General features: G+C 19.7%; 7 protein-coding genes across 7 annotated transcripts; 3 read left to right on the forward strand and 4 right to left on the reverse strand.

Annotated features, from left to right (window-relative positions):
* Nucleotides 1-2,350: 2,350 nt before the first annotated feature.
* On the reverse strand, nucleotides 2,351-3,343 carry SRAE_X000209600 (Hypothetical protein; the record flags this gene model as incomplete). Its single annotated transcript, XM_024643919.1, has 3 exons — nucleotides 2,351-2,548; nucleotides 2,653-3,078; nucleotides 3,137-3,343. The coding sequence occupies 3 exons, from the start codon at nucleotides 3,341-3,343 to the stop codon at nucleotides 2,351-2,353; spliced, it is 831 nt and encodes a 276-aa protein (XP_024499567.1).
* Nucleotides 3,344-5,924: 2,581 nt separating this feature from the next.
* SRAE_X000209700 (LMBR1-like membrane protein domain-containing protein) lies at nucleotides 5,925-8,046 on the forward strand (the record flags this gene model as incomplete). Its single annotated transcript, XM_024643930.1, has 5 exons — nucleotides 5,925-6,098; nucleotides 6,139-6,446; nucleotides 6,487-6,883; nucleotides 6,941-7,760; nucleotides 7,802-8,046. The coding sequence occupies 5 exons, from the start codon at nucleotides 5,925-5,927 to the stop codon at nucleotides 8,044-8,046; spliced, it is 1,944 nt and encodes a 647-aa protein (XP_024499568.1).
* A 39-nt stretch (nucleotides 8,047-8,085) lies between these two features.
* On the reverse strand, nucleotides 8,086-9,422 carry SRAE_X000209800 (SH3 domain-containing protein; the record flags this gene model as incomplete). The annotated part of the gene is made up of 2 exons (XM_024643941.1): nucleotides 8,086-8,465; nucleotides 8,513-9,422. 2 exons carry the CDS (start codon nucleotides 9,420-9,422, stop codon nucleotides 8,086-8,088), a joined length of 1,290 nt encoding a protein of 429 aa, XP_024499569.1.
* Nucleotides 9,423-9,808: 386 nt separating this feature from the next.
* On the reverse strand, nucleotides 9,809-10,230 carry SRAE_X000209900 (V-type proton ATPase subunit F; the record flags this gene model as incomplete). Its single annotated transcript, XM_024643952.1, has 2 exons — nucleotides 9,809-9,862; nucleotides 9,916-10,230. The coding sequence occupies 2 exons, from the start codon at nucleotides 10,228-10,230 to the stop codon at nucleotides 9,809-9,811; spliced, it is 369 nt and encodes a 122-aa protein (XP_024499570.1).
* Nucleotides 10,231-12,641: 2,411 nt separating this feature from the next.
* On the forward strand, nucleotides 12,642-16,479 carry SRAE_X000210000 (Phospholipase D; the record flags this gene model as incomplete). Its single annotated transcript, XM_024643963.1, has 3 exons — nucleotides 12,642-12,892; nucleotides 12,944-16,070; nucleotides 16,123-16,479. The coding sequence occupies 3 exons, from the start codon at nucleotides 12,642-12,644 to the stop codon at nucleotides 16,477-16,479; spliced, it is 3,735 nt and encodes a 1,244-aa protein (XP_024499571.1).
* A 172-nt stretch (nucleotides 16,480-16,651) lies between these two features.
* On the reverse strand, nucleotides 16,652-17,368 carry SRAE_X000210100 (Domain of unknown function DB domain-containing protein; the record flags this gene model as incomplete). The annotated part of the gene is made up of 2 exons (XM_024643974.1): nucleotides 16,652-17,034; nucleotides 17,092-17,368. 2 exons carry the CDS (start codon nucleotides 17,366-17,368, stop codon nucleotides 16,652-16,654), a joined length of 660 nt encoding a protein of 219 aa, XP_024499572.1.
* Nucleotides 17,369-20,060: 2,692 nt separating this feature from the next.
* SRAE_X000210200 (Type I inositol 1,4,5-trisphosphate 5-phosphatase) lies at nucleotides 20,061-21,547 on the forward strand (the record flags this gene model as incomplete). The annotated part of the gene is made up of 5 exons (XM_024643985.1): nucleotides 20,061-20,111; nucleotides 20,171-20,212; nucleotides 20,260-20,871; nucleotides 20,929-21,468; nucleotides 21,521-21,547. 5 exons carry the CDS (start codon nucleotides 20,061-20,063, stop codon nucleotides 21,545-21,547), a joined length of 1,272 nt encoding a protein of 423 aa, XP_024499573.1.
* Nucleotides 21,548-21,599: the final 52 nt, after the last annotated feature.

Genomic DNA, 21,599 nt, shown 5'->3' on the forward strand with positions numbered 1-21,599 from the left:
TTATCAAATGATGAGATCTTCTTTCTTGATTTGAATATAAGAAAAAATGACAAAAAAATAGAATAAGTAAAAAATTTTTGTTAACCATATTTTACAGTTACCTTTCTAAAATCAAACGTCTAATGAAACAATAATTTATAATTTATGGTGTTTAATTAAATATTTTACTTAATTAATTAATGATAATTTTTAGAAAATTAATGAAAAAAAAAGAAAATAATTCTTGATAAAATTTAAATGTCACATTTTAGTGAAACAAAATTACCACTTTAAATAAATAAATGAAAAAATAATAAAATAAATTTATAATTAAATTTTTTTAATTTATTAATTAAGTAATCATTTTTTTTTTCTCAAAAGATAAAAGATAAATAAAATTTAAAAAACTGTTGATAATTTATATTTTATAAACAGGTAAGATGATGATAAAAAAACATTTAACTATTAAGATTGCCTCTTTTATAAAACTAACATTATGATCATACAAATGTAATATTTAATACTTTGAACAGAAAATGTTTCGCTAAAGAATCTTAAGATAAAAAGATTAAAAATAAATGTTGGTAAGTGATTGCTTATAATGAAAATATAGGACATAAAATATGACAAAATATTTAGCTTATAGTATACTATAATTAAAAAAAAAAATGATTAAATATTATAATATTTAAGAAAAATTAAGAATTAATATTTGCATAATATTTTCATATTTGTATAAAAATATTTGGTATATGTTTGTCATCTTTACTTTTATTATTAAAAAAATCATTTTAAAATAAAAAAAAGAGAGATGTATGTTGAATAATTTAATATATAAAAATCTCTAAAAAAAAAAAGAGTATTAGTAAAAAAAAAATATTATTTTAATGTTAATAGCTAAACAATAAAAATATTCTTTAATAGACATTAGTTTTATAATTAGGAAATATAATAAATTTTTTATTTATTATAACTTCTATTTTCTTCTCTATTTATATGTGAAAATAAAAATCAAGCAAATTTAAATAAAAAAATTATGTATTAAAAAAAGATAATTATGTTTTAACAAACATATTAAACATTTTATTATAAATAAAAAATAAAAATATTATTTAAACATGTTTTTCTAATTTTTAAATGTAAACGTTGTTTTTGAAAAAAAGAAAAAATAAGTCCGATTTCACTTTCATTACCGATCATATATATATATTTATAAATAATTTTTTTTTAAAATAAAAATACTTGAGAAAATAATAAAAAAAAATTTTTTATATAAATATAAGAAGCATGATTATAATGCCTTTAATAATGTAAAAGAAATAATATTTTTAAATAATTTAAAATGAAAAAATTTTATTACATACTTTTATCTTTTACAATAATTTTATTGGAAAATTTGCTTAAAGTTCAAATATACATTTTATATGTCACTTTGATTTGTAAAGATAACTTTAAATGGTATTGAGAAAGCATATAATGTAAAGACAAATGAATAAATGTAAAATAATCACAAATTTTTTTTTAAAATGAAATAATTTTAATTTATAATATAAATAATTTATTTATTATTTTATATATTAATATATTTAAATAGAAATATTATGGTAAAAATATTTTATAAGATAATAATATTCTATATATACATTTATATACTTCTTTAATAATGTTTTAAATATAAATTATTTTTTAGAAATTTATTAAACTATGAAAAGAATTTACATTACGTTAATTTAAATATGTTAAGTAATTGTTTAAAAATATCCAAAATTTTGCGTAAAAATTGGTAATTTTTTTTTGTCATTTCAATGATGATATTATAATATAGAAACAATTATATATATTTTAATCTCTATAAATCACTAATTGTAAGAGAAAAAAAAAATTTTTTTACATTTTCAAGATTTTTAAAGTAGGTGGACGATTACTTATTAAATTTATAATTAATTATATATCACTCTTTTATTTAATAGTAATGTTACTTTTAAATACCATAATTAAATAAAATATAAATATTCAAAAAAGGTCATTAAAAGAAAATGAATAGAAAATCTAATAATGACAAAAAAATCATATAAGTACTTTTTTTTATATTTAAGAAAAATTATACTCAATAATAATAATATATCATTTAATAAGTCAATTGAAATAATATTCATGAATAATAATTTTATATTACAATAAATTAAGGTATGATACGATGAATAAATTTAACAAAATGCTCTAAACAACAATAAAATATAAGACTGTTTAAGTAAAAAAAAAATAAATTTTATAATAGTAATATTTTTAATATTATATTACATAATCAAAAAAAAGAACCCTTTTATCTCTCCGACACGCTATTATGATATATTTTAAAATAATATCAATATTAACTATAAAGAAATTCTTTGACAAAAATACAAAGGGGTCTATTAATTAAATGAAATGCATGAACATTAAAGCCATAAACATTATAATCTTGAATTTCTTCATTTAAATTGTCACAAAGAATTTGGAGAAATTCTTCCTTTGTACCGGAGACACATCTTAATGATAAATTTCCAATTGTTGGTTTAAAATTTGTTTTCTAAAAATTAACGTCATTAAATACTAATGATAATCATATTTGTAAATTTATTGAACTCTTTAATCTTAAAAAAAAAGAAGAAAGGTCAAGTGACTTAAACATACCTTTATAAAATCAACTATACCCATTGGTGTAAAAATTGCTCCATTACATTGTATAATAACATTACCAATAGTATTATTTCTACTTAAATTTTTTGAAATATAATATAATGATTTATCTGAAAGTTCACAATATGTATCTTCTGTTATAACAATTTCCTGTACATAATTAGATAATGATTTAAAAATCTTATCTCCATATCCAATAATATTTGTATTACATATTTGTAGATATTGACAATTAAAATTGTTTAAAAAATTAATAAGTAAAGAAATTTTTAAATGTTTGATATCCCATATAACTGCACCATTTGCAGATGATATATTATTATATGGTATATATTTTAAAAAATTTAAATCAACATTTTGAGTATATATTACTCCTGTAATATTAATATGTTTGCATATTTCAATGAAATCATCAAAATTCTAGAAAAAAAAAAATAATTTTTTTAATACTATACAATATGAGGAAAAAAAAACATACCTCAATTTTTACGTTTTTATTATTTAATGTAATATTTATATTACATTTTTTTTTTGCGCTTATAATAAAATCAGTTACATTTAATTTACTAAGTTTCTGATGATTGCGTGAAATCATCAAATAAGTACATCTATTTGTTGATTTTAAATTCATTAAATCATTCACTTTTAAAAATGACATTGTATGAATCTTTAAATCAAATGGCATTAATTGCCAATTAAAATTGTCCTTTTTTTGTATGGTAGTTTTACTATCATTTGATTCATCTTCTTCATTATATATATATTTCATCTATCTTGATTAAATTGTTAGTAATCTAAAAAAAAAGTATGAAAAATTTAGAAATATAAAAAATTGTTATAAATCAAAATTTTTATAATAATAATAACATTATATATATATGAATAGTTAAGTGGAGCATTATTAATAATATAATCATATTAAAAATGTTTATGATCTTGAACATGTAACTCATTAATAAAAATCACTATATATTCATTTAAAAATGTAATGATATATAAAAAAAATTTTAAATTATTGGTGTTCTAAGTAGACTAACTCGTTATAATGATGTGTCTTCAGTATGTAGTGGTGATACTTTGAAATTTATTTTTAAATCACCTACAAAAAGTAAATATCATTTTTCTGTCAAAGTACAAAATAACATTAAAATATAACTTTTTATTGTTTAAAAAAAAAACTTTAACATTTATATTTTATCTTACTTAGAAAAGAATTTTTTTTATTAACAATTATTGTATTATAAATATTATTATATTTTTAAAATTTTTATTATAATATATCCATACATTTTGGTAATTAATATTACAATTAATCAACAAAAAAAAATACTTATTTTTATAAAAAAAAAAATGTTTAAATAATGCACGACGAGAAATGATGTTTTCATTGTGTAATATTATTCTTTTAGATCTTTTATTTATTACAACATATAAATAAATATTATTACAATAATAATTAAATTTTAAAGTATATTTTTTATATAAATTTACATATATTTATAAAATAAAAATGAATGTTACTTAGATAAAAATAGATTTAATTCAGGAGGGAGATAAAAAAAAAATCTAATATTTATAGATAGATTAATGTGTTATAATAAACAACAAGTGTTACAAACATAATTTATAACAAAAAAAAAAGTATAGTTTACTGACCCGCAATGTAATAAAATAAAAAAAAAAACTAAAAGTTTTAAAATAAAAAAAAAAAATGTTTGTAGTAGATTTATTATTATATAAGCTTGTATATCTTTTTTATAAGTGTCAAAGGTCATATTAAAAATAAAATATATATCTATAAAATATAATTTATAAATTTTGTTATATTTTATAATTTTAATGATATTTATTAACTAAAAATTAATTTTATTGTCTTGGTAACACAATCTAAATTTAGTTATTATAATATTGAATAACATTATCATATATAAATGTATAAATTTTATCAAAAGTATAAATAACATGATTATTAAAATTATTTTTAATTAATATAATCACTAATTATAATAATATATTTAATTAATATTTTTAAAAATAGAAAAATTTTCATGTTAAAGTTAATTTCTATATTAAAAAGTATGAAAATATTTAAAATTAAAATTTACAATAAATTTAATCTATTTATATACATGTAGTAAAACTTTAGGATTATATTTATCCTTATATAAAATGTTAGATTATAATAAAAACTTCTTATAAAATATGTATATATGAATTATTTGGATGTAAAATTATATTGAAAAATTCTGTAAAATGAGTGTAATCTTTTATTATATGATTTGATCAACATCTTTTAAAATTTTATGTATCAGGTCTTTTTATATTCAAATATATTTAATGAATATTAATATAAATATATATATATATAGGTAGACTAAATATATATTGACGTCAATCATTAATATGTCATCAAGTATTTTAAAAATAAAAAAAAAAATTATTTTTAGTAATCAGGGAAAATAAATTTGTTGACCTTAGTTATTTGAATAAACTTGTTGATTTTTAGCTTTTATTATTTTTAAAAGAAAATAAAAATATATTTCAAGTTGAAACATGTGTTTATAATAGTGTAAAATCAAATTTTAATAAAATTTTTAATTACAAGTTTATAAATAAAACTTTTTAATGTCAAATTATTTTGTCTATCATTTTATAAATATGTTTTTATGGGTTTAAAATTTAATTTTAAAAATAAAAGTCATTTTACAATTTGGTATTTAAAAGTACTATTGATTATTTATTATAATTTTATATCATAGTAAAATAAATTTTCAAAATTGCAGGATGCAAACATTTAGTAAATTTATCATATACATATATTACAAATTTCTTGGTAGAATGGTGATATAATATTATAAAAAGAATTTCTTATAAATTTTAATAACAAGAAAATTTATTAAAAGAATTAATATATTAAATAATTATATATATATTTATTTTATCATTATATCCAATGTTTTATAATTTATTTTTTTGTAATATATTATAAATTTAACAACTAACAATTTTTACAAAAAATTTTTTTTTTTTCATATATTTTATCAAAATAAATGTTTGTTTCTATATATATATATAATATATTGTTAATGTAAGATAAATAGATATCTGGTGACGTGTCTCAAATTTTAGCTTTCTCAAGTAGAATATTTTTTTCATGAATAGTTATGATATATTTTAATTAAAATAAAAATAAAAAAAAAAAACTATTCTATTTTACTATTTATTTTGTCAATTTAAAGGTAAATATATAATATAATTAATGATATATGGCTACACAAGTATTACTTTTTCAACTTTTATTAGTTGGAATATTATGTGGTATATTATTAAATAAATATAGTAATTGGAAGAAACAACATAAAATTGTCCTGTTATTAACATTTATAGGATGGTATACTTCATTTATCATAATTTTTATACTTCCATTAGATATTGGTATTGTAAGTAATAAAATAATATTTATAAAATTTATATTATAAGACATTTTATCATAAATGTGTATCAGAAGTAATATCAGTTAATTTGACTAAAGATAACTGTGAATTACCAAAAGGATTTATTAATGATGATATATTATATAATTTATGGAGAATTGTTTACTGGACATCACAATTTTTGACATGGATTATATTACCATTAATGCAAAAATATTCAACTGCAGCAAATTTTACAACTATGCAAAAATTAAAATCAGCTGTTTATAATAATGCTATATACTATATAACTTATTTTATAATATTTATCTTTTGTTTGCTTTATGCTTTATCTAAAGGACTTTCTCTTAACTGGTATATTAATAATTTTATTATTATTTATCAATCATTTTAGGGAACATTTAAAAACATTAGCAGTCACAGCATCAAATACATGGGGATTATTTCTTTTAGTTGTATTATTAGGGTATGGTTTAGTTGAAATACCAAGAAAATTATGGTTAATATCAGATCCTGATTATCGTTTAAATAAGTTATATTTTGATTTAATGAATATTAATCAAGAAAAAAATGAATCAGAAGAAGTTACAAAAGAAGTTTATAAAGAAGCAAAAGAAGTAATATCACTTCTTCGTAATGATAATGATGCTGTTGTAAAAGCAAAAGAAATTATATCAAAATTTTCTAATGAATTAGTAAAAGAAATTCAAGCATTAAAAAGTCAAACAGATTATGCATCAATGGGAGTTAGTTTAGCTGATAAATCTTTAATTCGAAGTAATCCATATTTAGTATGTTTTATTTTTAAAAAAAAATTAATATATATATATATTTTTATTAATTTATAGATTAAATTAAATGGTAAAGTTATTGAATCTGTTCAAAATTATAATAGAAGTAATGCAATATATAATGCAAAAGTAAAAAAAATTCATTTTTTGGAAGATGTTGAGATGGCTAAAAAAAAAAGATCTTTTGTTAATTGGAAACATAAATATATTTTTAAAAATTATATTAATTTACCACCTAAATTTTTATATATTTGGTATGTTAATGTAAAACCTTGGTTGATAAGATTAATTGCTTTATTATGTACAACAATGACATTAATTATTATATGGTCTGAATGTACATTTTTTATTTCATCCCATAAAATATCATTTGCTGCATTAATATTATCTACAATTGCTGAGGGAAATCATTATAAATATGTTCAATTATTATGTATTATTTTAATATCCTATTTATGTACATGTGCATATTATTCATTATTTAGATTGAAGATTTACAAATATTATCATTTAGATTCTAATCATCAAACAGATGAAAATAGTTTATTATTTAGTGCTACATTACTTTGTAGATTAACACCACCAATATGTTTAAATTTTTTAGGAATGATACATATGGATTCACATGTTATTTTAACAAATAATACTTTTAAAATTGAGACACAATTTACAAAATTAATGGGTCATTTAGATGTTTTACCTTTAATTGGAAAAGGAATAAGTATTTATATGCCATTGACAATTGCATTTTTTTGTGTTGGAACATATTTAAGAATTGTTACAAGATTTTTACATTTTATTGGTATTGATCAATTTATGGAAGATGATGAATTAACTATTGAAATTATTAATACAGGAAGAAGAATTGCAGATTTAGGTAAATTTTATTTATTAAAATTTTAATAAAATTATATATAGAAAGAAGTAAAATACAAAAAAAATATAAAAAAAGAAATATAAAAGAACAAAAAAGTAGTGAAAATGTTTGTGATGAGGAAAAACATAATATTTTTACAAATATTGAAACGAAACCATTAGTAAAAGTTAATGACGATATTTTAATTGAATTAGAAAAACCTGATTCACCATTTTTAATTGAATTTAATGATACAGATAAATCAACAAACACCACTTGTTCACAAAATATATTTGATGATCTCTAAAATTTTATATTATTTTAATCTTTTTTCTTAAAAATAAATTTAATCTAATGAATGGGTATTACATAATTGAAATGTACATTGTTTTAAATTGACTGGTTTGCATTTTTGATTGGATAAAAAATGAATTGGATCAAAGTCAATTTTTGTGTTATAATTGCTTAATGAATCCATTTTAATAACGTGTGTATTTTTAATTGGTGTTTGATTGCTTAAATCTTCATCTGTTATTGTTTCTTCTTTTATTCCATAACCAATTGCAAGAGGTAAAATATAATTCTTAAAAACTTTAATTAATTTATAATTTCGATCTTTTGATTTATAAACACCATATTTTGTACATAATAAATGAAGATAATCAACAACATCTTCACTATCAACTATTTCTAAAAATTTTGCTATAAAGTCATCATATATATAATCTAAAATATATTAATTTTATTTAATTTTTATAGTAATTTATATTTACCTATATCAGTTTTTAGTCTGTAATTGAATAATTGATATGCACACAAATTTCTAAATATGGAAAATAATGGAATATGATCAGTTTTACATAATATAACATCTGGTAATACATCAACATCACTTTTATGTCCAATTGGTACATCTGATACAGATATTTTTACAATTATATTAGACTTATTATTATTTTCAGTATTATTTTCTGTTATATTATAATTACTTGTTTTATTTGAAAGAATAACATTATTTTCTTTATCAAGAAGATTTACAACAATGCTCCCTAAAAATTCATCAATATTTTCATTATTTTGATTTTTACTAATTTCAATAATATTCATTTTTAATACAACCTCTGATTGATTGTAATTTGATCTTAATAAAAATGTAGGGTAATCATTTTTTAACAAAAAAAAATTATTTTTATTATTTATTGAAGAGAAAGATAATTTATGAATATTACTAACAGTTTGCCTTCCAGCTTTTGAACCACAATCATAAAGAAAACATTCTACCATATATTGAATTTTTTGTTTTTCTTTTTGTCTATTAATAATTGAATTAATTCTAATAAATTTGCTTAATTTAACTTCACGTTTACGCATAGTATTATAATGATCTCTCCAAAAAATATCATGAAAATTAAAATTTGATTCAGATAGACGAGGATTTAAATGACAAGCTAAAGAATAATGATTCCTTTTTGGTAGTAATAATTTATCTATATGATTTGAATATAAAAATCCCATTGGTACCCATCCAACATATCCATCTTTAATTCTCCTAACAAGACAATTATTTTGATTAATATCTTTAACTTCAACTATGTCATATTTATTAAGAAGAATGTTACCATTTTCAGTAGAAGTAAAAGATTTAGAAATAATATAATTGTGTTCTATCTGAATATTTGACATTATATTATAGAATGACACTTTATACAAGAAATTAGATATATAACAAGTTAATGAATAATACAAAAGTATTGTTGCTAAGCAACATATTTTATACTTTTAAGTCTTTATTCTATTTAAGCAATCAACCAATGCTTTTTATCTTTTAACAAAAATAAATTTAGATCATTTATTTAAAAAAAAAGTATATAATATCACTATATAATTATTTTAATATAAATTGTTTATATCATCAAATCATTATATAATAATTTGAAAAAAAAGTTAATTGTATTTAAAAGTGAAAAATAAAGGTTCTAAAAGGAATATTTTTGCAAGTTATATAAAAAGATATATTGATTTTAATTATTTTAAAATAAAATGGGTATTTTTCGACAGACTCAATTAAGTTATTTAAAATCATCAACATTAAAAAGACCACGTGCTCTGTTAAGAATACTATCCTAAAAATTAATATAAAAATTAATAAAGTAATTAAAGAGGTATTTTTTTTTACCTTAGATGGATCATATGGCATTTCCTTTGATGGAATTTCTAAAACAGCTGGAATACTTTTAGTGTGATGGTCAATTGCGTAACGAATAAGTTCAGCAACATGTTGATTAATGAGAATAATAGCAATATCCTCTCTTTCAACAAAAGCTTTGAAAGCTTCTTCAATTTCAGTTGGGCTAGTGGTCTTTTCGACAATAAAATAATTTGTCTTTCTAGCTTTATTTAATTCACCAATACCACCAAGTAAAAAGCCGACAACAGTATCTTCATCACCAATAACAGCTAAAACACGTCCTTTTTGTGAAGAATGAGCCATTGTTATACTAAAATTAAATATTTAAAAATTTATTGATAATCGTTAAACATTAATTGAAATAAATATAAAAAAATTTATTATAAAAATTACATATTTTGTTATTACAAATATTTAGGATTGATAAAAAAGAGAGCATGAATTGTAGTTAATATTCATTTTCGATCTTTCAATGCTCACTTGCGATCAAGTATTAATAAAGGAAATCGTTACGAGAGTAGTTGTTAATGCAAGATAATAATTATCATTTAAAAGTTATTTATATTTTTTGTGACACATAATAATAAATTAGTTTTTTCTTTTTTTTTTTTTAACCAATAATAAAAAAAACTATTATTTAAATGCAGATGAAATAATATGTTGTTAGATGTAAATAATTGATTATATATTTTTAAAAATTGGTAAACAAATAGTCGTGTAAACATGGAATATTTGGCAACTATAAATAAAATAGACATCATTATTCCACATCCATAAATTATAAAATATTCTAATTTTATCATTTATATATATATAAGTTATATACTTATTTAATATAAATTTTTTTTTACATATTATAAATAAATTTTAATATAAAATTTTTTTTTATTAATTTTCAGTTATCATTTATTAAATATTTTGTTTAAACAATTTTACTATCTATTTGATTGTATATTACAAGATATGAATATTTTTAAACAATGATATATTTTATTTTAAATGATAATATTAAAATTTTACGCTTATTTCTTAAAAAAAAACATGCATTGTTATCTTTTCATTTGATCATTAATAATTTTTTTCACTAATAATATTTCTTTTATCATTGTGTATACATTTTCTTTACTTAAAACATTCTAAGTAGAAATGATTTTTGAAATTTACATCTTTAAATATTTATTTAACATTTTTTTTTTCTTTTTACCTATTTACATATATAAAATAACTTTTTTAACCATATTTCGCACTTATATGCTTGTTGTTTGTTTATTTTTATTTGATGTTATATATAATACGAAATGAAAAATATATTATAATAAATGTAATATAACAATTTTAAATTATTTATTTGCTGTTGTTCTTGTTAAATTTTGAGAATAGTATAATATTATTTAACTTTATACTATTTTAATTTTATTTTAAAGATTATAATATAAATTTTGACAGCCTTTACAAATCTTATAATAAGAGGAATAAAAATATATCTTTTGTAAACAATTATATTATTGATCATTCATTCAATATCAATAAATTACATTGTAAAATTATATTTATACAACACTTATATAACTATATTAATTAATCACCTATACTATATTGAAATATGATATAAAAAATTTTTCTTTATTAAGAAATATTGTATTAAATAAACATTTTAAATATAATGAACTATATCACATTTTAATATTATTAGTTAAAAAAAAATATTTTGTTCATTATAATAGATATTTTGAATATAATAATGAAAAATTTTTAATTTTTTTGAACATTATTATACTAGGAAACGTATAAATATTGAAAATAATAAGTTTTAAATAAATATTATTAAGTATATTGTTTATTATTATTTTATATATATAAAATATCTATTATGTCATATACTACATTTTTATTTTTTAAATATATATATATATATATATTTTTTTTTATAAAATAGTTGTTAATCATTTTAACGTTAAAAATGTTAATGATATGTGCAATTTTCTATAAAGTATTTTATATGAAGTATTATTTAAAATCTTATTACTCTTATTCAACCTCATTTCAAAGCATAAAACTATTTTGTATCATAATTTTGTTTATATTATACCCAAATATATTCTGTATATTCTTTACAATATAAAATAAAAAATCTATTTAAATATTTTTTCTAGTTTATTTAAGTAACATGATTTTATCACCGTTTTATATTTATCATAAAAATTTTTCTTTTCCTACTATATATAGGTTATATATTATGGTTATTAACATTTAAAAATGATTAAATTAGAATTATTGAAAAAGTAATTATTTTCTTAATATATGTTATAAATAAAATTTAAAAAAAAAAATTTTTATAAAAACAATATATATTAATATGATTTACTTTTATATAAAATATGGACAAATAATCTTTTTTACTCTTATTTTTGTTTTTAACAAAATTTTAAAATTGTATTTTTTTTTTTAAATAAAAAAAGCTATCTTTTCCTTTTTCTTTTGTTCTAAATATATATTTATGTATATCTATCTATTTATTTTCTCATTTTTTTAACTAGAAAAGAGAAAACTTTAGGGTATCGTATATTTCAAGCATGTTAAAATATATTATAAAGTATTATATATAACTTTTGATAACATTTTATGTAAGATGTTTTTAATTATTTTTCGCTACTTATCAATTTTACTAGTTGAATTATTTTTAATTTTAACATATTTTTATAGTTTTTTTTACTATGGTAACTGATGAACTGGGACCAGTGGCTGATGATTCATTATTTGAATTATGTGATTGTCTACTACATTGTAATAATTCTTTTTTAAAACAAAGAAATTTAAAAGGATACATTCCATATGCATCAGTATATGATTCATTGGAAGAAGTTCGCAAAAGAGGTTATTTTATTCCAGGAAAACCTGTTGTAGCTAAAATAATTGATGTTAGTAAAGATGAACAAAGTCATGTTCATGTTATTAATGCTTTTCTGTAAGGTTTTTTTTTATAAATAATTATTATTTAAATATTACTAATTTTTAGATATACAATACAATTAACTCATGGAAAATATGTTTGGACTGTCACAAAACGATTTAGCGACTTTCTGAATCTCCATCGAAGGCTTATGGCTCATCGTGCTGTTGAAAAAGTTAAACAACCCATTTTTAGTAAATCATCAAAATTTGAAGATGTTTTAAAAATTGTTGCTGCAAATAATTACCATCGTCATGATTGTCCATTATATCGATTATTTGATGAACAAACAAATAACATTCAAACATTAAGTTATACTAATGATAATATAACTGATAAACCAAAAAAAAAAGTAGATATTGAAGGTGATATTAAAACTCCTACATTAGCAACACCAGAAAATTTAGATTCACCAGAAATTGCTAAAATTTTAGTTAATTCAAATTTTTCTTTACCAAAAATGCCTAAAATTCCTGAGATTGCATTATCTGAGGAAAGTGTAGAAGAAAGAAGAATTCAACTTGAAAAATGGATTCAAGCAGTTTTAGCAACACCTATTAATAGAAATTATCATGAGACAGCAGAATTTTTAGAAGTTTCAAGATATTCATTTATTAATCAAATGGGAAAATATAAAGAAGGTGAAATGAGAAAAAGACCAGGTGGTGCAAGAGTTTTTTTAGGATGGAAACAAACATGTGTAAGATATTTTCTTAGATGGTCTCATAGATGGCTTATATTAAAAGATACATATGTTTGTTATATGCATCCTGGTAGTAGTAAAATACGATTAGTTTTATTAATTGACAATTCATTTAGTATAAATTGTCCATATCTTGAAATTGCTTATAAACCAAAAGATCTTGTTATATCAAATAAACAACATATACTTCATATGAAATGTAGTTCTGTTGATGAAGTTGAATATTGGAAATCAGAAATTAGAAAAATAATGGAAAATTCTGGAAAAATTTGGCTTGAACGTCATCCTCATCAATCATCATATCCAATAAGAAACGATTGTTATTCTAAATGGTTTGTTGATGGTAAAGAATATTGGGAGTATGCTGCTGATATGATTGAATTAGCTCAAGAAGAAATTTTTATAGCTGATTGGTGGTTATGTCCACATATATATATGAAACGTCCAATGAATGAAGGTAATAAATGGAGATTAGATATTTTATTAAAAAGAAAAGCTGAACAAGGAGTAAAAATATTTATTTTAATTTATAAAGAAATGGAAATGGCTTTAAATTTAAATTCATTATGGATGAAAAAAACAATGCAAGCACTTCATCCTAATATAATGGTAATGCGTCATCCAGATCATTATCCAGGAACTGGAACATTTTTCTGGGCTCATCATGAAAAATTACTTGTAATAGATCAAATAATAGCTTTTGTTGGTGGTTTAGATTTATGTTATGGTCGATGGGATGATAACGTTCATAGATTAACAGATTTAGGTTCTATTCAAATGCCTACATATGGTACTATTAATAGTAATATTGATTGTAATTTAATATCCGGAATGAGACAAGTAGCTGGATTGTCAGCATCATTATGTCCATCTGGTAAAACATGTGAAAAAAATGAAGATTTTGTAGACGAAAATACTAATCAAATTGAATCAGAAGATGATGTAAAGGATGATGATAATGATAATATAAAAAAAGATGGAAAATCAAAATTATTACATAAAAAAAGTAGTAGAATGGCTGCTATAGTCACTAAATTTAAACCATCAAGAAAAAATAAAAAAAGGCATTCATTTCCTGGTAAACCACAAGTTAATTCACATGTTGATGTTAAAATGAATGATGCATCAGGAAAACAAGAATTAAGTGTAACAATAAAAGATGAAGGAAAATATAAAATAGAAATTGATTATGATAATAAAAATAGAAAATCTAAAAGTTTTTCTAGATCTAGATCAAAAAGTCCAATGGAAAATGATGATAGTCGTGATATTCAAAAATTTGATGGTAAAGAAGATGATGAACAAAGAACACTTACGGGAGAAAAAAAAGTATGGGGTAAAGTAACAAGAAATATAAAAGATCAAACACGTTCAAAAGTTGGAAAAATTGTTTCACATTGGGGAACAAATAAAATGAAAAATAGATGGAGAGATGTATTAAATGAAGATAGTACATTAGGTCAATATGAACTTAATTGGATTAAATTAAAATCATCAAATGAAGAAAATAATAGAAATCTTCAAGGTGGTGGTAAATTATGGCCTGGAAAAGATTATGTTAATTATAATAAAAAAGATTTTATTGAAGTAGAAGAACCATTTAAAGATTTTGTTGATAGAAGAAAAGTTCCACGTATGCCTTGGCATGATATTCATTCTGTTACTTTTGGAACTGCAGCAAGAGATGTTGCTAGACATTTTATTCAACGATGGAATGCAACAAAAACTGAGAAACTTAAAGATGAAAAAAAATATCCATATATTTTACCTAAATCATATGATTCTGTAAGAATTCCAAGAATATTTTTACCTATAAGTATTCCAACATCAGTTCAAGTATTAAGATCAGCTGCAACATGGTCTGCTCTGGTAAGTGAAACAGAAGAAAGTATTCAAAACGCTTATATTGAATTAATAAATACTGCAAAACATTATATTTATATAGAAAATCAATTTTTTGTATCAATGGTTAATAGTACAGATGTGTTAAATAAGATTTGTAAAGCACTTGTTGATCGTATTACATTAGCACATGAAAATAAAGAAACATTCCGTGTTTATATATTAATACCACTTTTACCTGGTTTTGAAGGAGAATTATCAAGTAATGCATCACCAACCTCACTTCATACTGTATTACATTGGACAATGGTTTCAATTGATAATTCTGAAATGTCATTATATCATTGTCTAAGAAATAGAGCAATTAATCCTGATGATTATATTTCATTTTGTTCTTTAAGAACACATTCCGTATTATGGGGAAAAATGATTAGTGAATTAGTTTATATCCATTGTAAATGTATGATAATTGATGATGAAAAAGTTATTATTGGTAGTGCAAATATTAATGATAGATCCCAAGTTGGTAATAGAGATTCAGAAGTTTGTTTACTTATTATTGATAATGAATATTCTGATGGAAAGATGAATGGTTTAGAACACAAATCTGGATTATTTGCAAAATCTTTAAGAGTTCAACTAATGAGAGTAAGTTTTTTTTTTCTTAAAAAAATAAATGATAATAATTTTTTTCTTATAGGAACATTTAGGATTACTTAAAGATTCACCATCAAAGACATCACTTTCTATAGATCTTGATGATCCTACAAGTGATAAATTTTGGAATCAATGGAATGATATTGCAAAATCAAATACAGAAATTTATGAAAAAGTATTTCGTTGTTTTCCAACTAATAAAGCTGAAACAATTGAAGAATTAGATAAATGGAATATGCAAATGCCTTTAGCAGAACTTGATCCTAAAGAAGCTAGTGAATTACTTAAAAAACTTTCAGGAAATTTAGTTATATTTCCAAGAAAATTTTTAAGAAGACAAAATCTTCAACCAGCAATAACATCTAAAGAAGGACTTGTTCCAAGTTCTGTTTTTACATAATATAACATTTGCTAGTTTAAATTTTTTTTATTTGTGCATAATAGATAAAAAAAAATTTAAAGCAAAATATACTAGATTAATTACAAAAATAATATTTCTTTTTATAAATTAAATGAATTAAAACATATATAAATTTATAGTATGATAATTAAAATATGAAATAAATAATTTTTTAAAAATCTCCTTTAATATTTGGATTTACTTCTAAATATGATTTAAAACATGTTCTTATTCTATCAAATTGCCCTAAACAAACGAGATATTTTAAATAGTCGGTTGGTACACCATTTGTTGTTTCACAATAAGCCATACAAGCAGGTGGTACTCCAGAAGCTTGACAACATCTTGTATGATCAGCTCGTGATGAAGCGCAATCCCACATTTGTCCTACAGTTGGACCTTTTGATTGGCATGTTGTTAAGTAGGTTAATACAGTACTTGAACTAAGTGCATTAAAGTCACAAAAACGACGTTTACACATAGCATCAGCTTTAGGAAGTTTATTACAACATGCTCTTAATTTTTGATTAGCATTTCTTTTTCCTGGAATACCTTCTGGAAGACGATTATGATTTTTAGGTTTGTTAGAACGTATTTTTTTTGTTTTATTACCTTGCATATTATTTCCTTGTACTGAAGAACTATCTACAACAGGCCAAAGCATATTTTGTGGTTGAACATTATTAAACCATAAACCATCATGTAGATTTTGTGGTTGATGTGTAAAAGCATTATTAGTAAAAACATTACTTGATTGTGGATTATATATATTAGATTGTGATTGTTGTGGATTGCCAATAGGAATTACATTTCCTTGGTTATTCCATTGTGCATTTATTAGTGTTATAAGTGATAAAAGAATAGTAATTGTATAGTTTAAAAATTTCATTTCTATTTTTATATAAAATAATAATATATAGTATAAATAATAATTGAGAATAGAAAAATATATAAATATTATTTTATATTTTAGAAATTTATAATCTTTGGTACTATTAGTATTTAGATTTTTATATGATAATAAAAAGATATTAAAAAGAAATGTTAATAAAATGTATTTCCTATAAGGTATTGTATTTCAATTAAAAGTAAAAATATTTATGATGAATATCTTACTTAAAATCCTGTTTTATATTAAATAATCCAGGTTATCGATAAATTAAATTAATGATAGTTTATTATATTTATAACTTCTTTATTAAATTAAAAATAAATTTTTTTTTTCTTCTTTGTACAAATTTAGTAAATGTTAAATTGTCATGAAAGGACAAATGTAATACGGATTTTAAAGTTTTATATTATAATTTAATTGATCTTTTCTGTAACAAAAAAAAAGTATTTTTGTGAAATCATGTTAAAAGTTAAATTATTATTATTCCATTTTTAAATGATATATGCTTTCAGAATTTTGGAACGAGTTTTTCTTGTTTATAGAAATTTTATTTCTCTGAACATAATTTATTTTATCAGGATAAACTTTTCTTTTAAAAAATAATTTTGAAAAAGCTAATATATTTTTTTTATCAAAACATGTTTACATTATATTTTTTAATATTATTATTTTCGATTATTAAGAGTACAATTTATATTTAGATATTTTATAATTGCTACAAATTATATAATAATTTATTATTCTTCTTTTTTTTTCAAAGAAAATTTATTGTTTACTTTATTTTGTTTCTTCAAATTTTTATATAGAAATAATTTAAAATGATAGGGAAAAATGTTTATGTAAAGATATATTTCCTAAAATAGAGTATTGAATAAAACTAAAATATAGAAAAAAAAAACCAAATTGAACAATTTTATTTTATTACTTTCTCAATAAATAAAAAATTATTCATCATTATATATTATTAGTATCTTGATTATAATTGTTTAATATTAAATACAAATTAATAATTTAATATATTTATATATTTATGTGAGAAAATAATATTCATAAATTAATAATTTAAATAGTCATGCATTGGTTTATCATTTTCATACAGTCATTTTTAAATTTATACAAAAAAAACATATTTTTATTGTATTTAAATTCTATTATTATCACTATATTATATTTAATTACCTTTTTATATATAGTTTTTACAAATGTATATTACATTTAATTATATATTCTTCTTATGAAACTAATTTTTAACTTTATAAAATTACGATATAATTTCTTAAATATTTAATAATGATTTTCTTTATATTGAATTGTTTAGTTATATCTTTATTTTTAATGATTTTTAAAAAAATACATAAATATATGCTAAAGAATAGCATTGTGGAGTGATGTGTCTATAAGGTTTTTATATTCACATATTATTAAATATTAATATTTAGCAAGAAATATAAAATAATTTTTATTTAATCATTTCTTCTTTTGATTTAAATTGTTAGTCTTAGTTAAATTTATAAAATATATATAAATATAATAATTGACTTATTAATAATATTTATTTTCCTAATATATTGAATATTATTTTTATAAAAATATTAACAATATTATAATAGCTAAAAAAATTTTTATATTTTCCTTTTAAAGACTACTACATTTAAATATTAAAAAAAAAAAAGATTTTTTTTTTGTGAGTCTTATTTATGTACTTGTGGTTGTCACAGTCAATCAAAATTGATAAAATTTTCTACATAGTCTTTGATCTTAATGTATTTTATTTACAGCTTATGCTGTCAAATTTCATTAATACATTTTGTCAAAGATAATTATCTTTTAAAAGGTATAGGGTTTCTGTTAATAATTTTTTTTATACTAATTTTAACATTATGTATTACTTAAAATTTTTAATAATAAAATGTTTGAAATATTATTATGTAGTTCATAATTATTGAGTCATTTTATATATTTATATAGTAAAAATTTTATAGTAAGTATTTAATTTTTATAATATATAGCAATCAATTTAATATTATGATCAAAATGTAGACAAAAATTTTTATATATTTTAAATTTTATTTAGTAAAGTTAATTTTAAAAACATTTTAACTATAAGGTTACGATAAAATTTTATATAATTATAAATTCTTTTTAATAAAATATATACATATATAATGTTTTTACTTCCTTTAATAAATTCTTTAGTAACAGTGATCATTACATATTATGCTAGAGATAACGGACAACTTGAACTATTTTTATTACTTCTATATTTCACCATTATAGCAAATGATATTGTAATCGGTGGTATAAACATTTTCTCGAAACTTATCATGATTTAAAGATTTGCTTTATATTTTAACATTTTATATATTTAGTGTCTATATATAAATATATTTTGTTATTTCTCTCGACACTGACTAAAATTCTCTAATACATATGATGCTTCAAATATTTTAGTTGAATTAACGTATTAACATATAATATAATATAAAAATTAGCATACATTTTTCCTCATTTCTTTATATTATAACATAATATTTATTTTAATATGTTATAAAATTTTGATTAATTATATTCTATTTAAATATTTTTATAGATATTACTATTGTTTTTTTTTAAAAAATAAAAATATATTTTAATAAAAAAAATTATATTATTTTTAAATATGTTAAAAAAATATATATTATTTTAGAAAATGGATAATTTCTTGTTAATAACAGCTAATGTTGGATCATTATTTGAGGAGGTATTTTAAAATATTATTTACTTATTTTTTTTTCTTTTATTTAATATAATAATTTTTAGAATTGTAAAATAAAAAATTCATGGAAACAAGGATTATTAAATGTAAGAAAAATTTTTTTAAAATATATAATATATATAATTAATTATAGGTTATTAATTCTCGTGAGGCAAAATTTATTGCTATTCATTTTCAAGAAGCTGGTGGAAAACATTTTAAAGAATATTCAATTCATGTTGAACCATTTATAAAAGAATTATTATCATTATTACCTCAATATTCATCATCTTATGCTTTTTTAGATTTAGAATATGATATTTTTGATAAATATACAGCACTTGGAAGTTTATATTTAATACATTCATCACTTGTAAATTGTACTAAATTGTACAATTTTAATACATTAAATTTTGAAAATGCTCAAAATGGAAAATTTATATATTCAAAAAATCTTACATCTGTTCCATATATGATAAGAGAAAAATTTCCAAAAGAGTTATGGCCAACAATAAAATGGGGCCGTAAAGGTTTTTTACATACTAAATGGAATTTTAGAAATAATGTTGTTAATTTAATTAATGTGCATTTATTTCATGATGATTCTAATATAACTTCTCATGAAAATCCTCATATATATAGCAATAATCGCGCAAATGCTTTAAATTATGTTATTAAATATATAGAAGATAATACTAGTGAAAAAGAAAGTTTCTTCTTATTTGGTGATTTTAATTTTAGACTTAATTTACAAACATTTATAGATGTATGTTAAAAAAATCATTTTTGAATATATTCATTTTAAAAAAAAAATTACTTTTAGAAATTGATTCCAAAAACTGTTAAAAAACAATTTCCATCAAATTATGAATCAGAGACAAATTATAATGATTGTCTTGATAATACAAATATTTTTACAATTGATAGTGGAAATTCAAGTAATAGTAATATTACTGAAACAATAAGTAATGTAGAATGTCCACCATTATCGGCAATTGAATTTCATTCTGAACCAAATCTTTGTACTCCTGAACTTTATACATCCATAACACGAGTATTACGTTTAGAAAAAAAACGTTTTGTTTATCGAGATCCGCAATCACTTATTAAAAATTGGTCATTTTATAAGAGTGATGATCATGAAGTTCAAAATTATTCCTATTTACATGAATTTGAAATAACATTTCCTCCAACATATCCCTGGAGTGAAGATCCAGAAAGTCATAATAAGTTGATGCCAACAAGACCACCAGCATGGTGTGATAGAATTTTGATGAATCAAACTGCTTGGAATTCATTAAAAAATGCCAAAAATATTATTTATGATAGTATTGGAAAAGATGTTTGTATGGGTGATCATAAGGTAAATTAATTTTGATATTTTTTATATATATTATTATTTTTTTTATTTATAGCCTGTATTTTTATGCTTTACAATTTAAATCTTCATATTATATGCAATGTTATTAAATATACTATGCAAAGCATAATCTC

The sequence above is a fragment of the Strongyloides ratti genome, scaffold srae_chrx_scaffold0000004 (assembly GCF_001040885.1).
Source record: "Strongyloides ratti genome assembly S_ratti_ED321, scaffold srae_chrx_scaffold0000004".
In the NCBI taxonomy this organism is placed as follows: Eukaryota; Metazoa; Nematoda; class Chromadorea; order Rhabditida; family Strongyloididae; genus Strongyloides; species Strongyloides ratti.